At 35.7% G+C, this 19,994-nt stretch overlaps 1 protein-coding gene across 2 annotated transcripts in view; it reads right to left on the bottom strand.

The window, feature by feature from the left end:
- The window catches only part of TRIQK (triple QxxK/R motif containing), a 64,278-nt gene that overhangs the window by 20,580 nt on the left and 23,704 nt on the right, over positions 1-19,994 (bottom strand). Inside the window, exons 1-2 of one of the 2 annotated variants that reach the window (XM_054590053.1) lie at positions 16,989-17,100; positions 200-281 (exon numbers count right to left, since the gene is read on the bottom strand). In XM_054590053.1, the coding sequence (XP_054446028.1) occupies positions 200-281; positions 16,989-16,991 (85 nt within the window). In that variant the 5' untranslated portion in view covers positions 16,992-17,100. Of the gene's footprint in view, positions 1-199; positions 282-16,988; positions 17,101-19,994 lie in introns of those variants that run through there. The other variant, XM_054590054.1, reaches the window with a different exon arrangement.

Here is a 19,994-nt window from a genome sequence, read left to right on the forward strand (position 1 = left end):
ACAAAAATGGATTTTTCCATTGGTAGGCAGGTCTGCACTTCATTTTTTGCTCTTTAAAACCTCTATATATTCTCGCATTATTCATATTCTGTATTTTACATGTATTATGGAAAAGTTATTTTCTTAATACCACATATAATTGCTCTTTTTCCCTTTATCTTAATTTGCAGGAATGTATCAAAGGGAAGTCACTGCTTACCAATTTGCTTTCTGTACTGATCAACAGGAAGTTTTACAGTGGAGGCATCTTTTCTACCCATCTTTGATCTCCAAAATGCCTGCTGCAAAGAAAAAAAATTATGATGAAAATCAAAAATCAAAAAAAAAAGCATTATCTACAAAATTGAAGAATAATTTATTCCATAAAATTCATTTTTAAAGCAATGGGTAAAAGTGCCTTTGACTTATTCCCATTAGGTATCAGTAAAGAACACGAAATTCTTTCAAATAAATTAGCAAGGATACAATTGCTGGTAATTACATTTTCCAATCATTTGTTCTTGGTAACATTCATTTTATCAAGTACTATCAATGCTCAATTAATGCACTATTAGAGAGAGCATTATCTGTAAATGCAAAAATAATGTAGTATTTATTCAGATGGCTTGAGGCTGTAGGCATGTTCTTAACAGTGTGTTTCTTCCCAATTACCTACTTTGCTACCTAACAAGGCTAAAGTTTGAATCTTAGATATTTTGAATTTTGTTTTATAAAACATGGCATAGGTAACAAAAGTATAGGAATTTGAGTTCTAGTTCTTCCTCTTTCTTTAAAATGGCTAAGACTAACATTTACTAATATTCTCACTCTTACTATATTACATGCACTGTTTGATTTAATCCACTACATAGCTTTCAACTCCTAGAATTTTTTTTTTTAGTTTAAATATTGTAGCTGAGGTAACCTTCACCAAAATCTATATTCTCCTTTTGTTCCTGGTACAGAGTTAGAATGTATTTCCTAACCTCAGTTCAAATTATGTAATTGAGTTGCTGTCAATAGAGTATGAATGGAAGTGATGTGTGTCACTTGCAGACCTGAGCATTCAAAACGCTCCCCCTTGAATCCTGCATTCCCCTTCCCTGTCCGATTGGCTAGGATGGAAATGATCCCTAGACAAACCCTAAGAGTACATTTGTTGGAACACAGAACCTTGGTCAGCCTGGGCTGGATAGGAGTATTCTGTCTACCACCATAGTACTCTACTGGAAAAGGAATGAACTTATATTATGATTGAGTACATTACATGTTGGTGTGGTCTTATTACCGATCCTAAGGGTCCCTCAGAGTGGTGCTCGTATGTTGCTCCTCTGTCTCTAGGAAGGAAGCTACAAGATAAAGATAAGTCGGGCAAGAATACACCGGGGCTTAAGCAAAAATATACGGGACTACAAAGCCAAATAATTTGGAGACCAACAAGGTTGGAAAAGCCAACTTCTAAAAGCCAAATAGGTGGAAATAAAAGTGAAAAAGGTGTTGAATAACAAAGGTCCACTAAGACTTCTTAGGTTAAAAAAAAGGGGGGGAGGAGATTAAGGATGTTCCTCTCTCACCTGAGCCCCTTGTTTCAGATTACCTGAAGGCAGCCACTATTGCATGCAGAGAGAAAAGCACAGAAAGTCCTGAAGCTTAGAAAGGAAGCAGGTAAGAGAACTAAATCTAGGATACACACTGCAGTGTGTCTACTGGCACATGGGACTAACCAGAAATGCTAAGAAGGTTACTAAAATCTGAGGAAACCAGAAATTCTCTCTACAAAAGTCTGTGAATGAAACCCAACCCCTGGGACTCTAAACTTAAAGCAGCAAAGTGTGCAGTCCTCAAGCAATGCAAACACTGTAGATTTGTAACATCCACTTCATATGAGATCAGAAAGAAGAACCATCTGGAAGGCAGAGCCACAGAGAACAACAGACATGAAAATTTATCTAAAAAAGATCATAATTAGGATATAAGTGTAACCACTGAACCAGGTCAAAATGGTCCTAACCTATTTAACAAGATACCGAGCTGCTTTTCAGAGACAACAGGCCAAAACCACAAGTCACACAGCCAAAGCGCTTGGAGGGGCGAGAGCTTTGACCTCCAGCTGCACCCGGATCCGAAGTCTCACCCTATCTGTCCGCCACCCCCCAACGCAGGAAGCCTTTCAGAAGCAAAGGGACCACTGTCTAGGAAGTCAGTGCTGAAGCCCTTTTACAATAAGTGGCCAAGCTCCAAGCTCCTCCAATTAAAATGTGCCCCACCAGCACTTCTGCGTACCTGCTCCCCATAACTCCTTAAAAGCCCACTTGAATTCTGGAAAGGGGAACTCAGGCTTTTGAGCCATAGCTTTCCCATTTATTCTTGCTTAGTGATCTAAATAAAGTGACTCTAATTTCTTCACTGCAGTTCTCAGAGTTTAGTGTTTGGCTCTGCTAGTGCCGGGTGGACACTCTTTCCGTGGGTAACATAAGCAAGTCACTTGTAGTCAGTACAAAGGGCCTTCTTAGCGGTCTCCTGTGTAGCAGGTTTCATCATCATGACAGATCAATAACTCCTGTGTTTTCCATTTTTCCCTTCCAAAATAGGAGCAATTATTTGAGATATGACTCAGTTTTCTTCTGCTTCATCATTATTCTTTAGGGGATTGGTGAGGCTCAGGAAGAATGGGCAAACTTCATAGTCTGTAAACCTCAAGGAACCACATTCCAATCTGAGAGCGGATGCTGCGGTTTGGCTGTACGTCCTTGACTTTGTGCTGGATGCAGTAGATAGAAACTTCTGGATCTCCCTTCTGGGGAGGCAGAAAAGAGGATGTGCATGGCCGTTTCATAACTAGAAAGATAGGCTATCGGAAAAACTGTTGGCTACTAACTGAAGTACATTCTCTCTTTCTAAGCACCCTGGGCTATATTTTCCAGCCTCCTTTGGTGCTAGTTGTGGGCATGTGACTGAGTTTCAGCTAATGAAATATGAGTATATGTCTACTATTCTAGAACTAGCCTATAAAAACTTTCCAATGTAATCATCCATCTGGCTAAAATGGAGGTAACCTCCAGAGTGACACTGGGAAAAAAATGTGATGAAGACAGACATTACATCTTGGTTGCTCAATAACTGCATAGGAATCAGCTATTCAATCAACATGTTTTCCTCTTTCACACTGCTGTGAGAACAAGAAGTAAACTTGCAGCATTTGTGTCTCTATACCTTTTGTATCTATTAGTTACAGTTAAGTAGTATCACCCTAACTAAAACAAATATGTTTAGATGTCTTCATATAAACTGACACAATTATCAAGGTGTAATTTTGCTAATGAGCATTATTAAGGCTCTCAAATACTAAATGAATTTGAATATGCTCAGACCAAACTCTACTGTTTACTTATATATGGTCATACTGAATAATGTTAATAATGCTCCCACATGATATAGTAAAAGGTGTCCCCAAATTAATCATTCTTATATATAAGAAAATTATAAATTAAACTAAAAATCTATCTCTATTTATAATATTATCAAGTTTATATTATGGAAAAACTTAAGAATATATAAAGTAAAACAAAAAATCAAATGTATTAAGTTTTCTCTCCTCATAAAGAACGTAAGTTCTTACATATAAGATTACACACCTTTAAAATTCCAGAAATAAAACCAGAACATGACCTAATCCTATATTCTCAAATTTTGTAATTCAGAACATTAAAAATAATTGTTACTACAAGTACCCTAAAAAAGTCAAAATATATTAATTCATACAGAAACCATTTGCATAGTACTTTATATTTGTTCATTGTAAAGAGGAGTCAAGTTATTTTACTCTTGATTTCTTGATTGTGTGGGGATAAAACAATACATAACTTAAGTTTAGGAGAGAAGTTAGTTTAAATGAATAAATGCACAAAACATTATTCCCTGTTAATTTAGTTTTGTCTTTTGCCTTTATGGAACACCTTAAATTTTAAAAAGCAAATTACTTAAACTATCTACCAAAACAGGCACTCACTACTATTCCTCCAATTCCTTCCTTCCTTGTCACTTAAACCAACAACCCAACAGAGATAACACTTTCGAGGCCAGTATTTTATTCACTCATTACTTGTAGTAAACAAAAATAATAGATCCAGAGGCAACGTTTTTCACCAAAGTTAACTGAAATTTACTTATTCAAAAATAAACTTGAAATATAAAATTAAGCCAAAAAATCTAAAGAACCTAAGTTTTTATAATTTCATTTCACTTAATGTAACCTTCATTTCTGCCTGGGTCTTTTCTATACTGTTGCTGTACTCAATGAGTTTTTCGAGCATCCGGACAACCAGTGTTTTGAACTCTGCATATGATAGGTTGCTTATTTCTATTTCTTTTAGTTCTTTGCTGGGGTTTGTTCTGTTCTTTCATTTGGGCCATATTTCTTTGTCTCCTCAATTGGCAGCCTCCCTGTGTTTGTTTCTGTGTATTAGGCAGAGATGCTTTGACTCCCTATTCTAGTATTGTGGCCTATTGTAGAAAGGGCACCTGTAAATTGTGTGGGGCGGATCCTTAGGTAACCTCCAGGGCAGGGCAACCCACTTCACTGCTTTGTGGCTCTCGGTCGTGGGAGTGCTTGGAGACAGGACAATGCTGTTACCTGGCTTCTAGAGATTTGCCTGGCACTTGCCCTGTTTCCAGTCACTTCACTTTCTCCCCATAGTGCCCTCCCAGCTGTTTCCCTGGTGCTGAATCCAAGAGGTGGTGGGCCTCTCTAAGTTGAGTTCCCACAGGCCCTTTAAGAGGAGGCTGCTGAAAAGCCAGCAAGTTCTTCTGCTGCCCCCAACCCCCACTGGTTTTTATAGCCAGAAGTTATGGGAATTTATCTTGCTGGTGCTGGAACCCTGGGGCTGTGTGGTCTGGCCTGGAGCTGGGATCCCTCAGTCCTGAGGTATCCCTCCTATTTTTATCCACCACACATGAATGTGGGACTGCCCAGTCTGCCGCCCCTCCATGCCTTGCTGCCCATCTTTGCATACTTGTCCCTCCTACCTGTCTTGATGATTGTGTTTCTTTAAATCCTTGGTTGTCAGACTTCCATACAGCTTGATTTTTCTGATGGTTCTGGGTGATATTTGTTTTCAGGTATAGTTATAATTTCCACTGTAGTTGTGTGAGAAGGCAAAGCATGTTTACCTATGCCTCCATCTTGACTGGATGCTCTATGTTTGTTTAGTGATTGGTAATCCCTAATCAAAACTTCAAAACTGTAAACTTTATTCTTGTGTTTATTATTTTTTATTCTTTAAGCAAAGTGACAGTCTACCAAATATTTAAACAAATGGGCCTAGGAAATGCACACATTGCACAAATGACCCACATTTTATTAGCTGCAATAAACATAAGAAGTTAGAAAATATTTACTTTCCTAAAAAAATACTAAGGCTATTTTAAATGATTTAAAGAGATATCTATTCATGTGTATGGTGCAAACTGTCAATTCCTCAGGAATCAGGAATCTCTAAAATATTCTGACTTTCCTTTGTTCTTCAAAGGCTTGTAGTAATCAGCATTTGTTTCTATTCTATTGATGATTAGCTAGTAAACTTCCAAGAAATCCAGGGAGAACTCAGCACATATAGCCACGATTTCTACTAAGACAGATATTTGCATACAGGATAATTCACAATTTAAAATGTGCTCTAATGTATGTGAAAAGGGAATAACAGATTTATATTAGCATGTACAATACTAAAATTGTTTTCACAATTTAGTTCCTTGGAAATGATATCTCATTGCCTTCTTTTATAAGGAACACTACATTCTCTGAGGAACTAACTTGCTCTAAGACCTAAAAAAACTAAAATATGGGTTTTTAAGATAATATTTATTATTTATAAATCTTGCTGTGGGATTAATTTCAGGTTAAATAATCAGTTTATTATATTCTTGGAACCTGATATCACATATTTAAAGAAGAAAATACTGATTTATTTAATATGTAAATTGCATATTTAAATAATTCATAATTTTTCACTTAATTAAACTTTATACTCTTTAGAAGTTTTAAGATTAAAGGGTGTTTTAGTTTTAATATAATTCCTTAAATTTGTTTTGCACAGCAACTTACCACATGTATTTGTAAGCTTCATATGCAACCTTTGAAAACAAACAAAAGTAGGACATCCCAGATGGAGGCAAAGTAGGTGGAAGCTACTACTCACGTCCTCCAAAGACCAAATTGGATTATAAATAAATTATAGAATAATCATCCTAAATAACCAACTTCAGACTAGCTGAAGAGAAGTCTAATATTCAAGGATTTACAGAAGAACCCACATAGAGAATAGCAGGAAGGGCACAGACACGAAAAACGCTGGACCTGCATCTATGGGTGGCAGCTGGGGTCCTGAAGGGATATCTCAGCAGCATGGGGGTTTCCCCTGAGATGTATGGAATCTAAACCCCAAGGCAGATTCCCCGGCCCAGAACACCAGAGCCAGGAAGAGACACCCATATGACATCTGACTGTGAAAAGTAATAGGGTTGCTGACTACCAGGGACAGCTGGGAGTCCAGTAGAGACACAGACACCCTCTTAAAGGGTCAACACACAGAATTTCATTCATGGCAGTTACCCAGGGCTCTGGCAAAGGGAGGATAGAGTGGACTAGAGTTGCGTGAAGAAAGTCTGGGGTTTGTGGCTCTTGAGAACTGCAGAGACAGTTGCCAGGATACCTTTGTGAAGCCATTCTCTCATATCAGAGATGCCATCTTCCTTGGGTGAAGCATTCCACTCCACGCAGCATCAGCCTTGAAGAAAGTGAAACCCCACACCCAGGACACCCTCTTGCCCCCCTCTGTGGAACATAAGCCATGCTGAGGAGCACAGCCAGAGTTCTTTCAATAAACATGCCTAACAGGCAGCCAGCAGGTAGAGGCAGGCTGAGAGGACCTCAGGGTGCCTTGGGACTTTCGCTGACCTGCCCCATGGCCAGTGCTAATAAAAGCTGGCCTTGGTGCATACCTAGTCCTTCCTGTGAGATCCGGGCCCTGCAGAGGTAGCCTCAAACTATGGGTCACTTGAAGCTCCAAAGAGGTTGCCAAAAGCCAGTTACAGGTAGTGTCTTACACTGGTCTTAACCAAAGTCCCTCTCAAAGTGCAGAATCAACACACTCAGTGGCCAGCTTCAGACAACATCAGAGCAGGATCTAATAAGCTTCATATGCAGCATATCCAGAGAGAAATCTTGGCAGGGACCAACCACCGCTGTGGTGACTTCTGCTACATGTGGTCACCACCTGGACAATAATTCACACACTGGGCTTGAGGCTGTGCCTTACAGTCAGCCAGCCATAGGAATGATCCCATGCACAAACAGGGCAACAGCAATCAAGATTCAATTATAATAGGAGTGCCCACATAACCCACCCAGTGGACATTGCTGGAGCACCCAGCTCAGGTGATCAAAGAGACAATCACTAGACCCCACAGAACACCTACTATATAAGGCCACCCTACGAAGACTGGGAGTCAGAGCAGAACTATTTAATACATAGAAACAAACATGAAGAGGCAGCCAAAATAGGGAGATAAAGAAAAGGCCCCAAATAAAAGAACATGAGAAATCTCTAGTAAAAGAACTAAATTAAATAAAGGTAAGCAATTTATCACTAATGAAGTATACAGTAATGGTTATTATGATGCCAACTGCATGATACAGGACATAGACACCATTAAGAAAGACCAATCAGAAAAGAATACAGTATCTGGAATGAAGAACACAATAGAAGGAATACAAAGTAGGCTGGATGAAGCAGAGGATCTAAATAAATAAAATCAGATATTAAAAAAAGTAACACCACCAAAGAAATACAAAGAATTGTAAGAAAATATTAAAAGCAACTATATGCCAACATTTGGGCAATCTGGACAAATGGATAAATTCCTAGAAAAATACAATCCCTCAACACTGAGCCATGAAGACTCAGAAAATTGCAATAAGACAGACTACAACTAATGAATTGAAGCAGTAAACAAAAAAGCCCCACCAAACCAACGTCCTAGACTAGATGGCTTCACAGGTGAATTTTTACAAACATTCAAAGAAAAACTAACACTTATACTTCTCAAACTATTCCAAAAATTGAAGAAGAGGGAAGACTCTCAAGCTCATTTTACAAGGCCATAATTATCCTAATTCTAATACCAGATCAAAATACTACAAAAAAAGAAAATCGTAGGCTATATCCCTATTGAACATATATGCAAAAATCCTCAAGCAAAAATTAACATACTGAATCTAGCAATACATTAAATAGATCATACACCATGATCAAGAAGGATTTATTCAGGGATGCAAGGTTGGTTAAATATCTGCACATCAATAAATGTAATATAGCATAAAATGAAAGATAAAAACCACATGATCATATCAATAGATGCAGAAAAATCATCTGATAACATCCAGCACCCATTTATAATTAAAACTCTCAGCAAGGTGAGAAGAGAGGGAACATAACTCAATGTAGCAAAGGCTGTAGATGACAAAGCCACAACAAATTACTCAGTGGGAAAAATTATAATCATTTTCCTAAAGATCGGGAGCAAGAGAGGGATGTCTACTTTAACCACTCTTATTTAACATAGTATTGGAAGTGCTAGCCATAGCAATCAGAGAAGAAGTAAAAGGTATTCAAATTGGAAAAGAAAAAGTAAGACAGTCATTACATGCAAATGACATGATGCTATATATAAAGAACCTTAAAGATTCCACCAAAAACTCCTAGAACTGACAAATGAATTCAGTAAATAAGTAGGATAAAAAGAAATCCAGAAATCAACTGCATTTTATACACCAGTAATGAACTATCAGAAAGATAAACTAAGAAAACAATCCCATTCACAATTGCTTCAAAAAAAGAAGAGGAATAAATTTAACCAAGCATGTAAAAGACCTGAACTCAAGAAAAATTATAAGAAACCGAAGAAAGAAAGATATAAATAAGTGGAAGGATATAATGTGTTCATGGTAGGAAGAATTAATGTTATTTAATTGTGCATACTACCCAAAGTAATCTATAAAGTCAATGCAACTCCTATGAAGATACCAATGGTGTATTTCATAGAACTAAAACAAATATTCTAAAAACTTATATGGAACTACAAAAGATCCCAAATAGAGACAGCAATCTTGAGAAAGAAGAACAAATCACACTACCTGATATAAACTATCCTACAAGACCATAGTAATCAAAACAGCATGATAATGGCATAAAAACAGACATACAGATCAATAAACCCACACCTTTATGGTCAATTAATATTTGACAAAGGAGGGAAAAAATACAAGGGGTAAAGACAGTCTATTCAATAAATGACTGGGGAAATTGGACAGTTACATTCAAAAAAGTAATATTAGACCACCGACTTACCCCATACAGAAGAATAAACTCAAAATGGACTAAAGACTTAAATGTGAGACTCAAAACCATAAAAATCATAGAAGAGAACACAGGCAGTAAAATATCTAACATCTTCTTAGCAATATTTTTTCTGATATAGATCCTTAGGCAAGGGAAAGGAACAAATAAACAAATGGCACTACATCAAACGAAAAAGTTTTTTCATAGCAAAGGACACAATCAATAAAATAGAAAAACAGGCACTAATGGGGAGAATATATCTGCCAATACATCTGATAAGAAATTATAACCAAAATTCATAAAAAACTTACACAACTCTACACCAAAAAAAAAACAACAACAAAAAACACAATCCAATTAAAAATGGGCAAAGGACCTGAATAGTTACTTCTCAAAAGTGAACATACAGATGGCGAATAGACATATGAAAAGATGCTCAGTACCATTAATCATTAGACAATGCAAATTAAAATTACAATGAGGTACCACCTCATATCTGCCAGAATGGTTATCATGAATAAATCTACAAACAACAAGTGCTGGTGAGGATGTGGAGAAAAGGTAACCCTCGTACAGTATGGGTGGGAATGCAGATTGCTGGAGCCACTGTGGAAGGAAGTATGGAGTTACCTCAAAAAATTAAAAATGAAACTTCCAATGACCCAGCAATTCTACTTTGGGAATTTATTCAAAGAAAACTGAAACAGTAATTTGAAAGTATATATGCACCCCTGTATTCACTATAGCATTATTTATAATAGGCAAGATTTGGAAGTAGCCCAGTGTTCATCAGTAGATGAGTGGATTAAAAAGTTGTGGTATATTTATACAATGGAACACTACTCAGCCATAAAAAAGAAAATTATATTCTTTGCAATAGCATAGACAGATCTGGACCACTTTATGATAAGTGAAATAAACCAGCCAGAAAAAGACAAGTATCATATGATTGCACTCATAAGTGGAATCTAATGAACAAAATGAACTATCAGAACAAAGAAAGGCTCACAGAGAGGAGGTTGACAGCCGTGGGAGTGGGGGGCTCAGTATGGGGATGGAGGAATTAATCAGAAGAAGACAAAAGAAAAGCTCATGGACATGGACAACAGTGTGGTGATTTGGGCGCAGGGTGTGGAGCAGGGTGGAGGAGGGTGTGGGGGTATAAATGGAGATGGATGAAGACTTGATATGGGGCAGTAAACACAAGACAGTATATAAATGAAGTGTTGTAGAAGTGTGCACCCAAAAATTGTATAATTTTGTTAACTAGCATCACCCCAATAAATTCAATAAAAAGGAAAAACTAAAGTGAAAACACACAAAGAGTAGTTTCACATTTAATCACATTCTGGTCAAGTTATTTTATTGCTAATTTATATCTTTCGTATGAAATATATAAAGAACAAGTAAAGAAATAAGAAACCTGAAGCCTTCACATATGTTTGTTCAGAAAAAAAAAAAGTATTCAATCCAGATTGTGACATTTAAATACAGATTAAAACACAGGTTATTAAAAAAAAATCCAACTTATGACTCCAGAAAAATAATCATCTCAATTTTTAAGACTAAAATATAGACCCTTACTAAGAAAACTCCTACTTAGGTATGAAATTATAAATATGCAGAAAAGATGTTTGGTTATTACTGGGTTACAATTGCGAAACAATCATGAAAACACAATCTCATTCTAGATACAGGGATGAATATAGTAAGTAAAAAAGACACATGGCCCTGATCTTTGGAAACATTACATTGTTGGCAAAGTAGTAGTTTAAAAATTCAAACTGATCATGTAATTAATATGACGGCCTATTTCCTAAATAAAGCAAAAATCCTTAATATAAGAACCATTAGTGTCCAAGTTTATCATTTGTTTTTCCTCATGTTCCAATGCACTATCAAATCCAGCTTTTAGTTCTATGAGTTTGGCAAGCTCATTCACACTTTCATGAATTTACTCATGCTCTTAAATTTACTTTCAAAGTCACTTCCATATTCCCCCACTTATGGAATCTATATTTTAATATTTCAAGCAAGGGTACGTAATTCAGATCTCAAGAGATAACTGTACATACATACAGAAATGAATAGTCAATTTAAAACAAAATAGTCAATTATAAGACTATCAAAGTGTATATTCTTTGTATTCAAGTAGAAAATGTATACTTTGATATAAATATATCAAGATAAGTCATTATATTGATGAACAAATTCCTATTGTATTAAACTGGAGGGCAAAGCAGTAGCCTTCCTAATGTTTTAAGGGATCAAGGCAACCACCTCATCTTTTCCTTACTAATTAATTTCCTTTATTGCTGCAGAAAGAGTATGTAAAAACTTTAATATTTGAAAAGCTGATTTCTAAATCTGATCACTTGCCAATGCTGATATAAAAGTTCATAAGTATCTACAGGACAGTAATTTGTGTAACCCGCAAATTCACATTCCAGGAAAGGACTCTTAGCCATTGGGACAAACCCTCCAGCCATATCATGGGACTAAAATGAATACAGTATCAACAAACAGTGCTGAAACAACTGTATATCCTTATGGAGAAAACACGCAAACAAAAGACCTGGACGCTTATCTCGCTCCGTCCACAAAATTCAATTGAGGATAGATCATAGACCTTAAAAAAAAAAAGAGTTAAACAATAAAGCTACTAGGAAAAAGATATTACTTTCATGAATTTGGAGTAGGTAAATATTTCCTAGAACAAAGAGAGTACAGTCTATAAAAGCAAAAAAAGGATGTATTGGACTTCATCAAAATTAGGTTCTTCTCATCAAAAGATACAGTGAGAAAATAAAGGTGAGTAATCAAAAGGAAGTAAATATTCATAATACCTATATATGCCCAAAGAACTTGCATCCAGAATGTGTAAAAAAAAATAAATAGAATACAACACAACCCAATAAAAAAATGAGTAAAAGCCTTGAACAGAAATTCTGCCAAAGAAGATATTCAAATGAGAAATAAACACATAAAGAAGTTCTCAACACCATCAGTAATCAGCAAAATGCAAATTAAAATTTGGATAGCACTACACACACACTAGAACAGTTCAAGTAAAGATTTACCATACAAAATATTGGGAGGATGTGAAGCAACTGAAACTTTCATACATTGCTGATGGGAATGTGAAATCATACAACCGCTTTGGAAAATTGTTTCGCAATTTCTTACAAAGTTAACTACCAGTAATTCCACTTCTACATATTTACCTAAGAGATAAATACATATGCCTACAAAAAAAAAGGCTTTATACAAGGATGTTCATAGCATCTTGATTCATAATAGCCAAAACTGAAAAGAGCTCCAATATTGACTGACGTAAGAACAGTGGTTTTTTCACATCGCGTAATATACTAATCAGCAAAATAACTGATAATACATAACAATGGAGATAAATATGAAAAACACTATGCTGAGTGAGTGAGAGAAGCATGGCTCTTTGTCCTAAATTGAATGGGCAGTCATCAGTTTTACAGGTCTTTGAAACATCATCAGTTTTACAGGTGCCTGCAACATCATTTAACAGTGATGATTATACCTGCTCCTTCCCTGGCACACATTGAAACACTGACCCGCTATGGGCTAAGGAATAAGTAAAAGGTGAGAAAGCAGAGATGGAAAGTATAGACAAATCTATTACAAAATAAAAGGGAGTAAAGAGAAAGGATAGTGTATAGAGAGGTTCAAATTGAGGTTGAGGGAGGCTTTTTGGTTATGCTTTGTTTTGTTTTACTCTTAAGGACTTTTGTTTTGGAATACAGGTGGAAATCTAAGCTGATCAAAATACGTAGAAAGAGCCAGTACAAAGCAAAGGCTAAAGATACAAAAAAAAAAAAAAAAAAACCAACAACAACAATAAAAAAACGGAAACCATGATTGAGAAGACAGAATCCAAGTAGATAGAAAGAGACAGAATCCAGTGCACACTTGAAAGAACAATTCTATCAGACTACCTCGAAAGCTTTAACAGGAAAGAGAAAAATGGATGGTTAATAAACATGTAAGATTTGAGGCTGGGTAGCCCAAAGTAGAGGGAGCTTTATCTGGTAACTCTACTTTCACTATGAAGTAGAATGCAAGATTATCTCCTAAGAGTGAAATGGAAGATGGGAAGTTTGGAGATGTGAGAGTACAGAGGCTGGAATTTATACTGTGGAGGAATAGAAAGAGTTGTCTAGAGAAAACAGGGTTAATGAGAAGCACTAAGAGGCCAAATTAATTTGGTAACCATAAACCATGGTAGCAGCAAACTACATAACTGCAAATAATATATTTATTTCTGAGTGGTCAGCTGCTCACTGCTAACATAGGGAAGGGACAGAGAGCTGGATTAAGGAAAGTTTAGGTTACCCCAGACAGGCATGACAGAAGGGCAGTAGGGCAAAGAATTCAGGAGACTATAAAAAATGACTTTTTGGTATTCTTTATCCATAGTTTGATTATATGTTTGTTGAATTTTTTTACCTAAAAAAAAAAAAAAGACTATTAACCCTTTTATAGATGTGTTGCAAATACTTTCTTATTCTATTACTTGTCCTTCAATTTTTTTATATGCATATTACTGTACAGTCTTAAATGTTTAATATAGTCATACTGTCAATATTTTAGCTTACAGCTTCTGGATTTGAATATTTCACTTCAGGGTAAAAAAAATATTAGTTTGTATTTTCTCCTAAAACTCCTTAGATTTTACATGTTGATTTTTAAGTCACCTGAATATTTTTTGTATAATGTGTGAAATAGGGCTATTTGTTTTATTTCAAGTAACAATGGTCCATGCACCTTATTTGTTGAATAAGCCTTATTTTCCCCACTGATCTGAACTATCAATTTAATCATATATTACATTGTTAGACAGATATATATGTTTGTTTCTAGAATGCTCATTTTATTTCATTAAGCTACTTGATTATTTCTGTGCTGGTGTCTCGTTTTAATTGCTGAGACTTTATAATGGATTTACATTTTTGAAATATTTTATAATGGATTTTGACATTAAAAAAATAAATAAAATCAATCTGCATTTAAAAAAAAGAAGAAAGGAACTCCTACCTTTTGAGACAACATGGACAGAACTGGAGAATATTATGCTAAGTGAAGTAAGCCAGTCGGTAAATGACAAATACTATACGATCTCACCTATAAGTGGAATCTATTCAACAAAATAAACTAACGAATAAAATAAACCACAGGCATGGAAACACGGAGCAGACTGAAAGTGACCAGGGGAGCTAGGGAAGGAGGACAATGGTGGAAAGAAGGGGAAGGGACTAGACAAAGACCATGTCTGAATGACATGACCCATGGACATGGACAGCAGAGTGGGAATTGACTGTGGGAGTGGGATGGGGGGTGGGGTGGGTGGAGGGGTGCAAAGGGGGAAAAACTGAAACAACTGTAATAGAATAAACATGATTTAAAAAATAAAAACTTTTAAAAAGTGGGTGAAATGATGTATCATGGAGTCTAAACTAGGAAAGAAAGTGAAGAAAGCAGGGGGTTTCAAGTTAAATAGAAAGTTTTTGGACTTAAAGATTTGAACGAGGTCAGATAATGAAAGTATTAGAAGTAAAATGGACTTCTTTTATCCAAAAAGAACCAAGGTTATGAATAAACTGTAAGGTAGTTAGTGTTATTGAAATGGAGCAGGTTATGATCCAGGGTAACAAAAGTGATAGGAAAAGATGATGACAAATAAGTGAAGGAAATGAGAGACCAGGATACTACTACTTCATACGTGTGAATGAGCACCCAGGATGGCGGCAGGACTCGGGCTAGGGTAAAAGGAAAGACTCTGAGCTACTCTAAATTAGGAAGACTGAAGAGTGACCTGAATATAGACAGGTAACAGTAAAAAGAGGTAGAGGGCACTAGAGTCAAGTGGAATGAACCACAAAGGAGTTGGGGTTTTTTGTTTGTTTCATCTTATATGCATGGAAAAGTCAATGATCTGAAGGTAGCAAAAAAATAGCAACCAGACCCTTAATCCACAGGTATGTGCGGAGCCGTTTCCACTTAAGATGGCTTCAGGGAAATTGTGTCTCTGAGAGAATAAGATTTCAATTAATGTCAAGAAGTAAAAGGAATAATCACTGAAGTACTTGAGGATGGATGGGATTCAAGAGATATAAAAAGAAAAATATAAGAGGGATGGGAATATCAAGAGATTGGTTCAATAAATAAACAAACAAATCAATCAAAACAGAACAATATGGACATAAGCGTTCAGGGGAAGACAAATGGCCAAACAGATCATCTTGGACAGTGAATGAAGGTAACAGAAATTTGTAGCATCCTGAACTACCTTATCTCAAAAGTACTGAGAACTGCACTGAATAATGAGACCTCTCAGGAGCCATCTGTGGCGTGGGAAATCCCAGTCCCTCTGGAAAGGGTCAGCTGGCTGGAACCAAACATCTCAGAGGAAAAATTCAGGTCTCAAGAGCCTCAAGAGCTTGAGGCACACATTCTCAAGCAGAGACTAGAGGCTCTACATAAGCCCTAGTCAAAATGTGATCCATCCATCCCCTGGGATGCTCTTTAAAATGCACATTCCTGGGTCCCAGCACAGTCCCACCGACTCAGTCTAAAGGACTAAGGACTAGGAACATCCAGTTTCTTGTGATTTTCTATTTCATTTTGGGGGAAGGGTCATTAATGTTTGAGAACCATTACTTTTTTTTAAACATTCATGGGGCATTTTTCTCTGTACCAGCATCTGAGAAATGCTGCTCGAAGTAGATGTGAGGCCTGAGCAGGGGCTGTAAGATCTTTTGGTGGAGGCTGAATGGGGTAGTAATACTTAATTGTGGAAGCTTTCAGTAATTATCTGAAACTTCAGATTTTTTATGAACTCAGCAGGAGATCATAAAAGGGTGCTGGGTGGTAAGGTGACCAAATCAGACACCTTTTAATAGATTAGAAAGATTGGGAGGTTTGATGACAACATTTGTGAGGAAAAATAACATGAGGTAACCCACTAAGGCAGGAATGCAGCAAATAGAAAGAACATGTATTTGGTATTTGACCTCTTAGAATTCGGGAACAGCTCAGATGGGGGCATGAGGCAGAGGAGAAACTGAAGATAACTGTGTTTTTAAAATTGAATAATTAAATATAGTTTCCGCGGCCTCACTCGTCAGAGATAACCAGTCAGTAAGTTTGGGGGTGGGCCAAGGAAGCTGAATATTAAACAAGCACCAAATCCCTGCCAGGGTTTACAAGCTCAGCTCTTTCATGGACCATATTGGGCAAAATAGTTAGTTCCTAATGTCACAGATAGGGGGAGAAATAAATATGAGACAGGTGTAAGCGTACAGGAGTGTTAAAAATCTGTATCATAAAAATGCTAATAATTGCTACAAGAAAGCAATACACTTGTCTGTCCTAAACCCTAATAGAATTAGTTGATCCAAACATAATTATATCACAAATTCCCTGGCGTCCTCCAAGAAGCATTCACAAATATTTTACTCACTTTTACTTTAATGTCTTTTTAATGCACAGATTGTCCTGGCATCTGGACACATGACATACTTGAAAACACATTAAATGTATACTGCCCAAAGTAGACAAAAAAAATTGCCTTGCACGTACCATCTATAATGTTCATCATTGGGGGCCTTCTGCTTTAGCCTGGTCCCATTGAATTATTTTTTAGAAAATTCTGTACTTTGCATGGATACAAAGGAAAGAGCATTTCAAATCTAGGAGGAAAAAAATTTTCACCAAGTAAGTGACTGTTTTCCTAAGCAAAAACATGATCATTACTATTTGCCAGGGTTTAAATTCAGCAAATGGGAAATGAACCTCAGCGATTTCTTGTATTATATTTGTAAAAGGAGATAGGTTAGTTAAGCTACAACTGGCCTATGATGTGACTTTTAATAGTCTATTTTAAAAGTTATTAATGATACAAATTACACTTTCTTCCAAATAAAAGTTATCTCTTATGTAAACAATACTACTTTCAAAAGATTTCTACAAGCTACAATATTGTCCCAAATTAATAAAACTGCAAATGCTGTTTTTGCTATTACAAAGTACTGAAACAACAAAAGACACATAGCCAACCACGTAAAACAGCAAAAACAGCTACAACTTTAGTACAAAACCAGCAGGGCCAGCAAATTGTACGACTGAATGCTAAGAGCTTAACAAGCCAAGAGGAATGAGAAGCAAGTGTATGTTTGGCTTCAGGATTCCGAGGTGAAGAAAGGGCAGTTTCATATATGCTTTGAACATTAACCAACCCACCTTCACACTGCTTTTCCTGAATAGACAGAGTTATTAAAAATAGAGATATAGATCTAAAGGTCCCAAAATTAGTTTTTCAATACTTACAATTCTTTAAACTGTTATTTTAATATAATCTCATACGAACCCGATTATTTCAATTATCATACAAATAATAAAAAACTCCATCTACATGGTACCAAAAACTGGTGGCTAACTGATGAGGAAAAATAATAAGCTCTGGATGCAGATATCTCAGGTTGCATCTATTTTTATCTCTGTGATTCCTAAGTAAAAACACACATATCTATTTTATCCTAATTCCCCAATATGCATTGCCTCTTCTTGGTTCTAAAGTAATATTAAAAATACTTATGGTTTAGAGTTTTCAATAAGTTACTTGAGACAAAGTTTTACTAGGAAAAAAAGTACATTTTTAATGTTTAACCCAAATGTTAAATGCATTTGGGAACTTCTGATATTTCTATCTGTGTTCAGTGTAGATAAAATGCTTTGATACACTCTTAATAACTAAGTTTGGTTTATTCAAATTAAAAATTTTTGTTTTCTTTTTTTTTTTCTTTTTCTTTTTCTTTTTTATTATTGAATTTATTGGGGTGACATTGTTTAATAAAATTACATACGTTTCAAGGATATAATTCTACAATACATCATCCGTATATTGTATTGTGTTTTTACTACTCCAAGTCTCCTTCCATCACCATTTATCCCCCCATAGTCAAATTTGCTTTTGACAAAGATTTAAAATAAAAATAAAACAATAGGGAAATGGTAAATCAGTGAAGAGAAATTTATAAAAAGCACACAAAGTTTGATGAGAGATTATGTGAGATACTTCCTCTCCATGCCCAATTTCTACAAAATGTTAGTTTTTAAAAAAAGGTTATATGGAAAAAAATTTTAAAATTTAGTCAGGTACAGATAACTCCATAGAGACAGAAAGTAGATCAGTGGTTGCCTGGGGCAAGGATTAGGGATTGACTGTAAACTGGCACAAAGGATATTTTGGGGGTAATAAAAATGTTCCAAAACTGGATTATGGAGATGGTTGCATATCCAAGAAATCATTGCCAAATTCAATGCCATGATGTTTTCTTAATTTACATGTATTTTACATTGAAGGAAACACGAACCAAGTTCCTAACACATATGAGTTTTAGGGCAATAGTAAAAGTTTGAGAAGTCCACCGAAAAGCTTTTCGGAGTCTCTACATGTACCTTGTCAACCTCTAGGAGAAGAGTTGAAAATGGCACATTTACAATGCTACTTGTCCAACTTTTCAAATTTTGCTCATAATTCATTGAACTTCCTTGATCCAGCTGAATGGCAAGCAGCGCTTATGGTAATTTTAGTCGTTTCAATGTGTATTATGTATTTCAAGTAATTAGATTTCCATATTTAACAAAAACATCCTGGGAAAAGTCACTTAAATGTACTTAAAGAGAGCAAAAATAACCTAGATTTGTCTGTCTGTCTGTCTCTCTCTTGCTAACTACTTCAGGAATAATGAACTAAAAAAGAAAGTCCTAGTTTGGCAAATAGGTGGTTTTCAAGAAATATGTGATGTCTGCCCTTTGGCATAATACAAGCATAGAAGGGAAATAGACCTAAGACCTAAAACTTTAGTATAGCCATGTCTTTTCAATATGAATGAATGACCTTGACAAAGTCAAGCCATTTCCCTTTTTATACAATATCTAAATTTTCTTCAAATGTATAAACCTAGTATACATGAGCATATGCTTCAGGTTAAGGATAATTATTATATGCCTAGAAACATATCCTTGTATATTAGGGTAGGACAGATAATAATACTACATACTTTTTAAACTTGTCTTTTAAAACCAGTGAAGACATGTTCACTGAGGTAAGCTTAATTTGAGAATGTACGGCAAAATAAACAGCTCAAGGCAACCATCAGAATGCCCTTTACGGTTATTTTGTTTCTAGTTAGTTTCATAATTCTGTAAGACTTACTAAAAATAACTTTATTAGTAAATAAATATAAAAATGAATAGTATACATCCAATTCATAGAAGCTGCAAAAATGCATTCATTATTTTGAAATCTCATGTGATGATATCATTACCACTTTACTAATATAAGAATATTTCAGGCTGGTAGTTTTCAAACAGATTGTGTTATTAAAACTTACATTTACAAACATTGATGCAAATAACATGATTATAAAACTACCAAATTATACTAACAGAGGTATACCATAAAGAGTACTGAATTTAATAATATGAGAACACAATGTGAAAAAGGCTAATGGAAAGAAGCACTGGGTTATTATTAACTACTGTAACTCTGCAATATGGAAACATAAACAAAAACACAGAAGG

This window comes from Pteronotus mesoamericanus, unplaced genomic scaffold (assembly GCF_021234165.1).
Source record: "Pteronotus mesoamericanus isolate MK-2021 breed Mesoamerican mustached bat unplaced genomic scaffold, CSHL_Meso_final scaffold_174, whole genome shotgun sequence".
Taxonomy (NCBI): domain Eukaryota; kingdom Metazoa; phylum Chordata; class Mammalia; order Chiroptera; family Mormoopidae; genus Pteronotus; species Pteronotus mesoamericanus.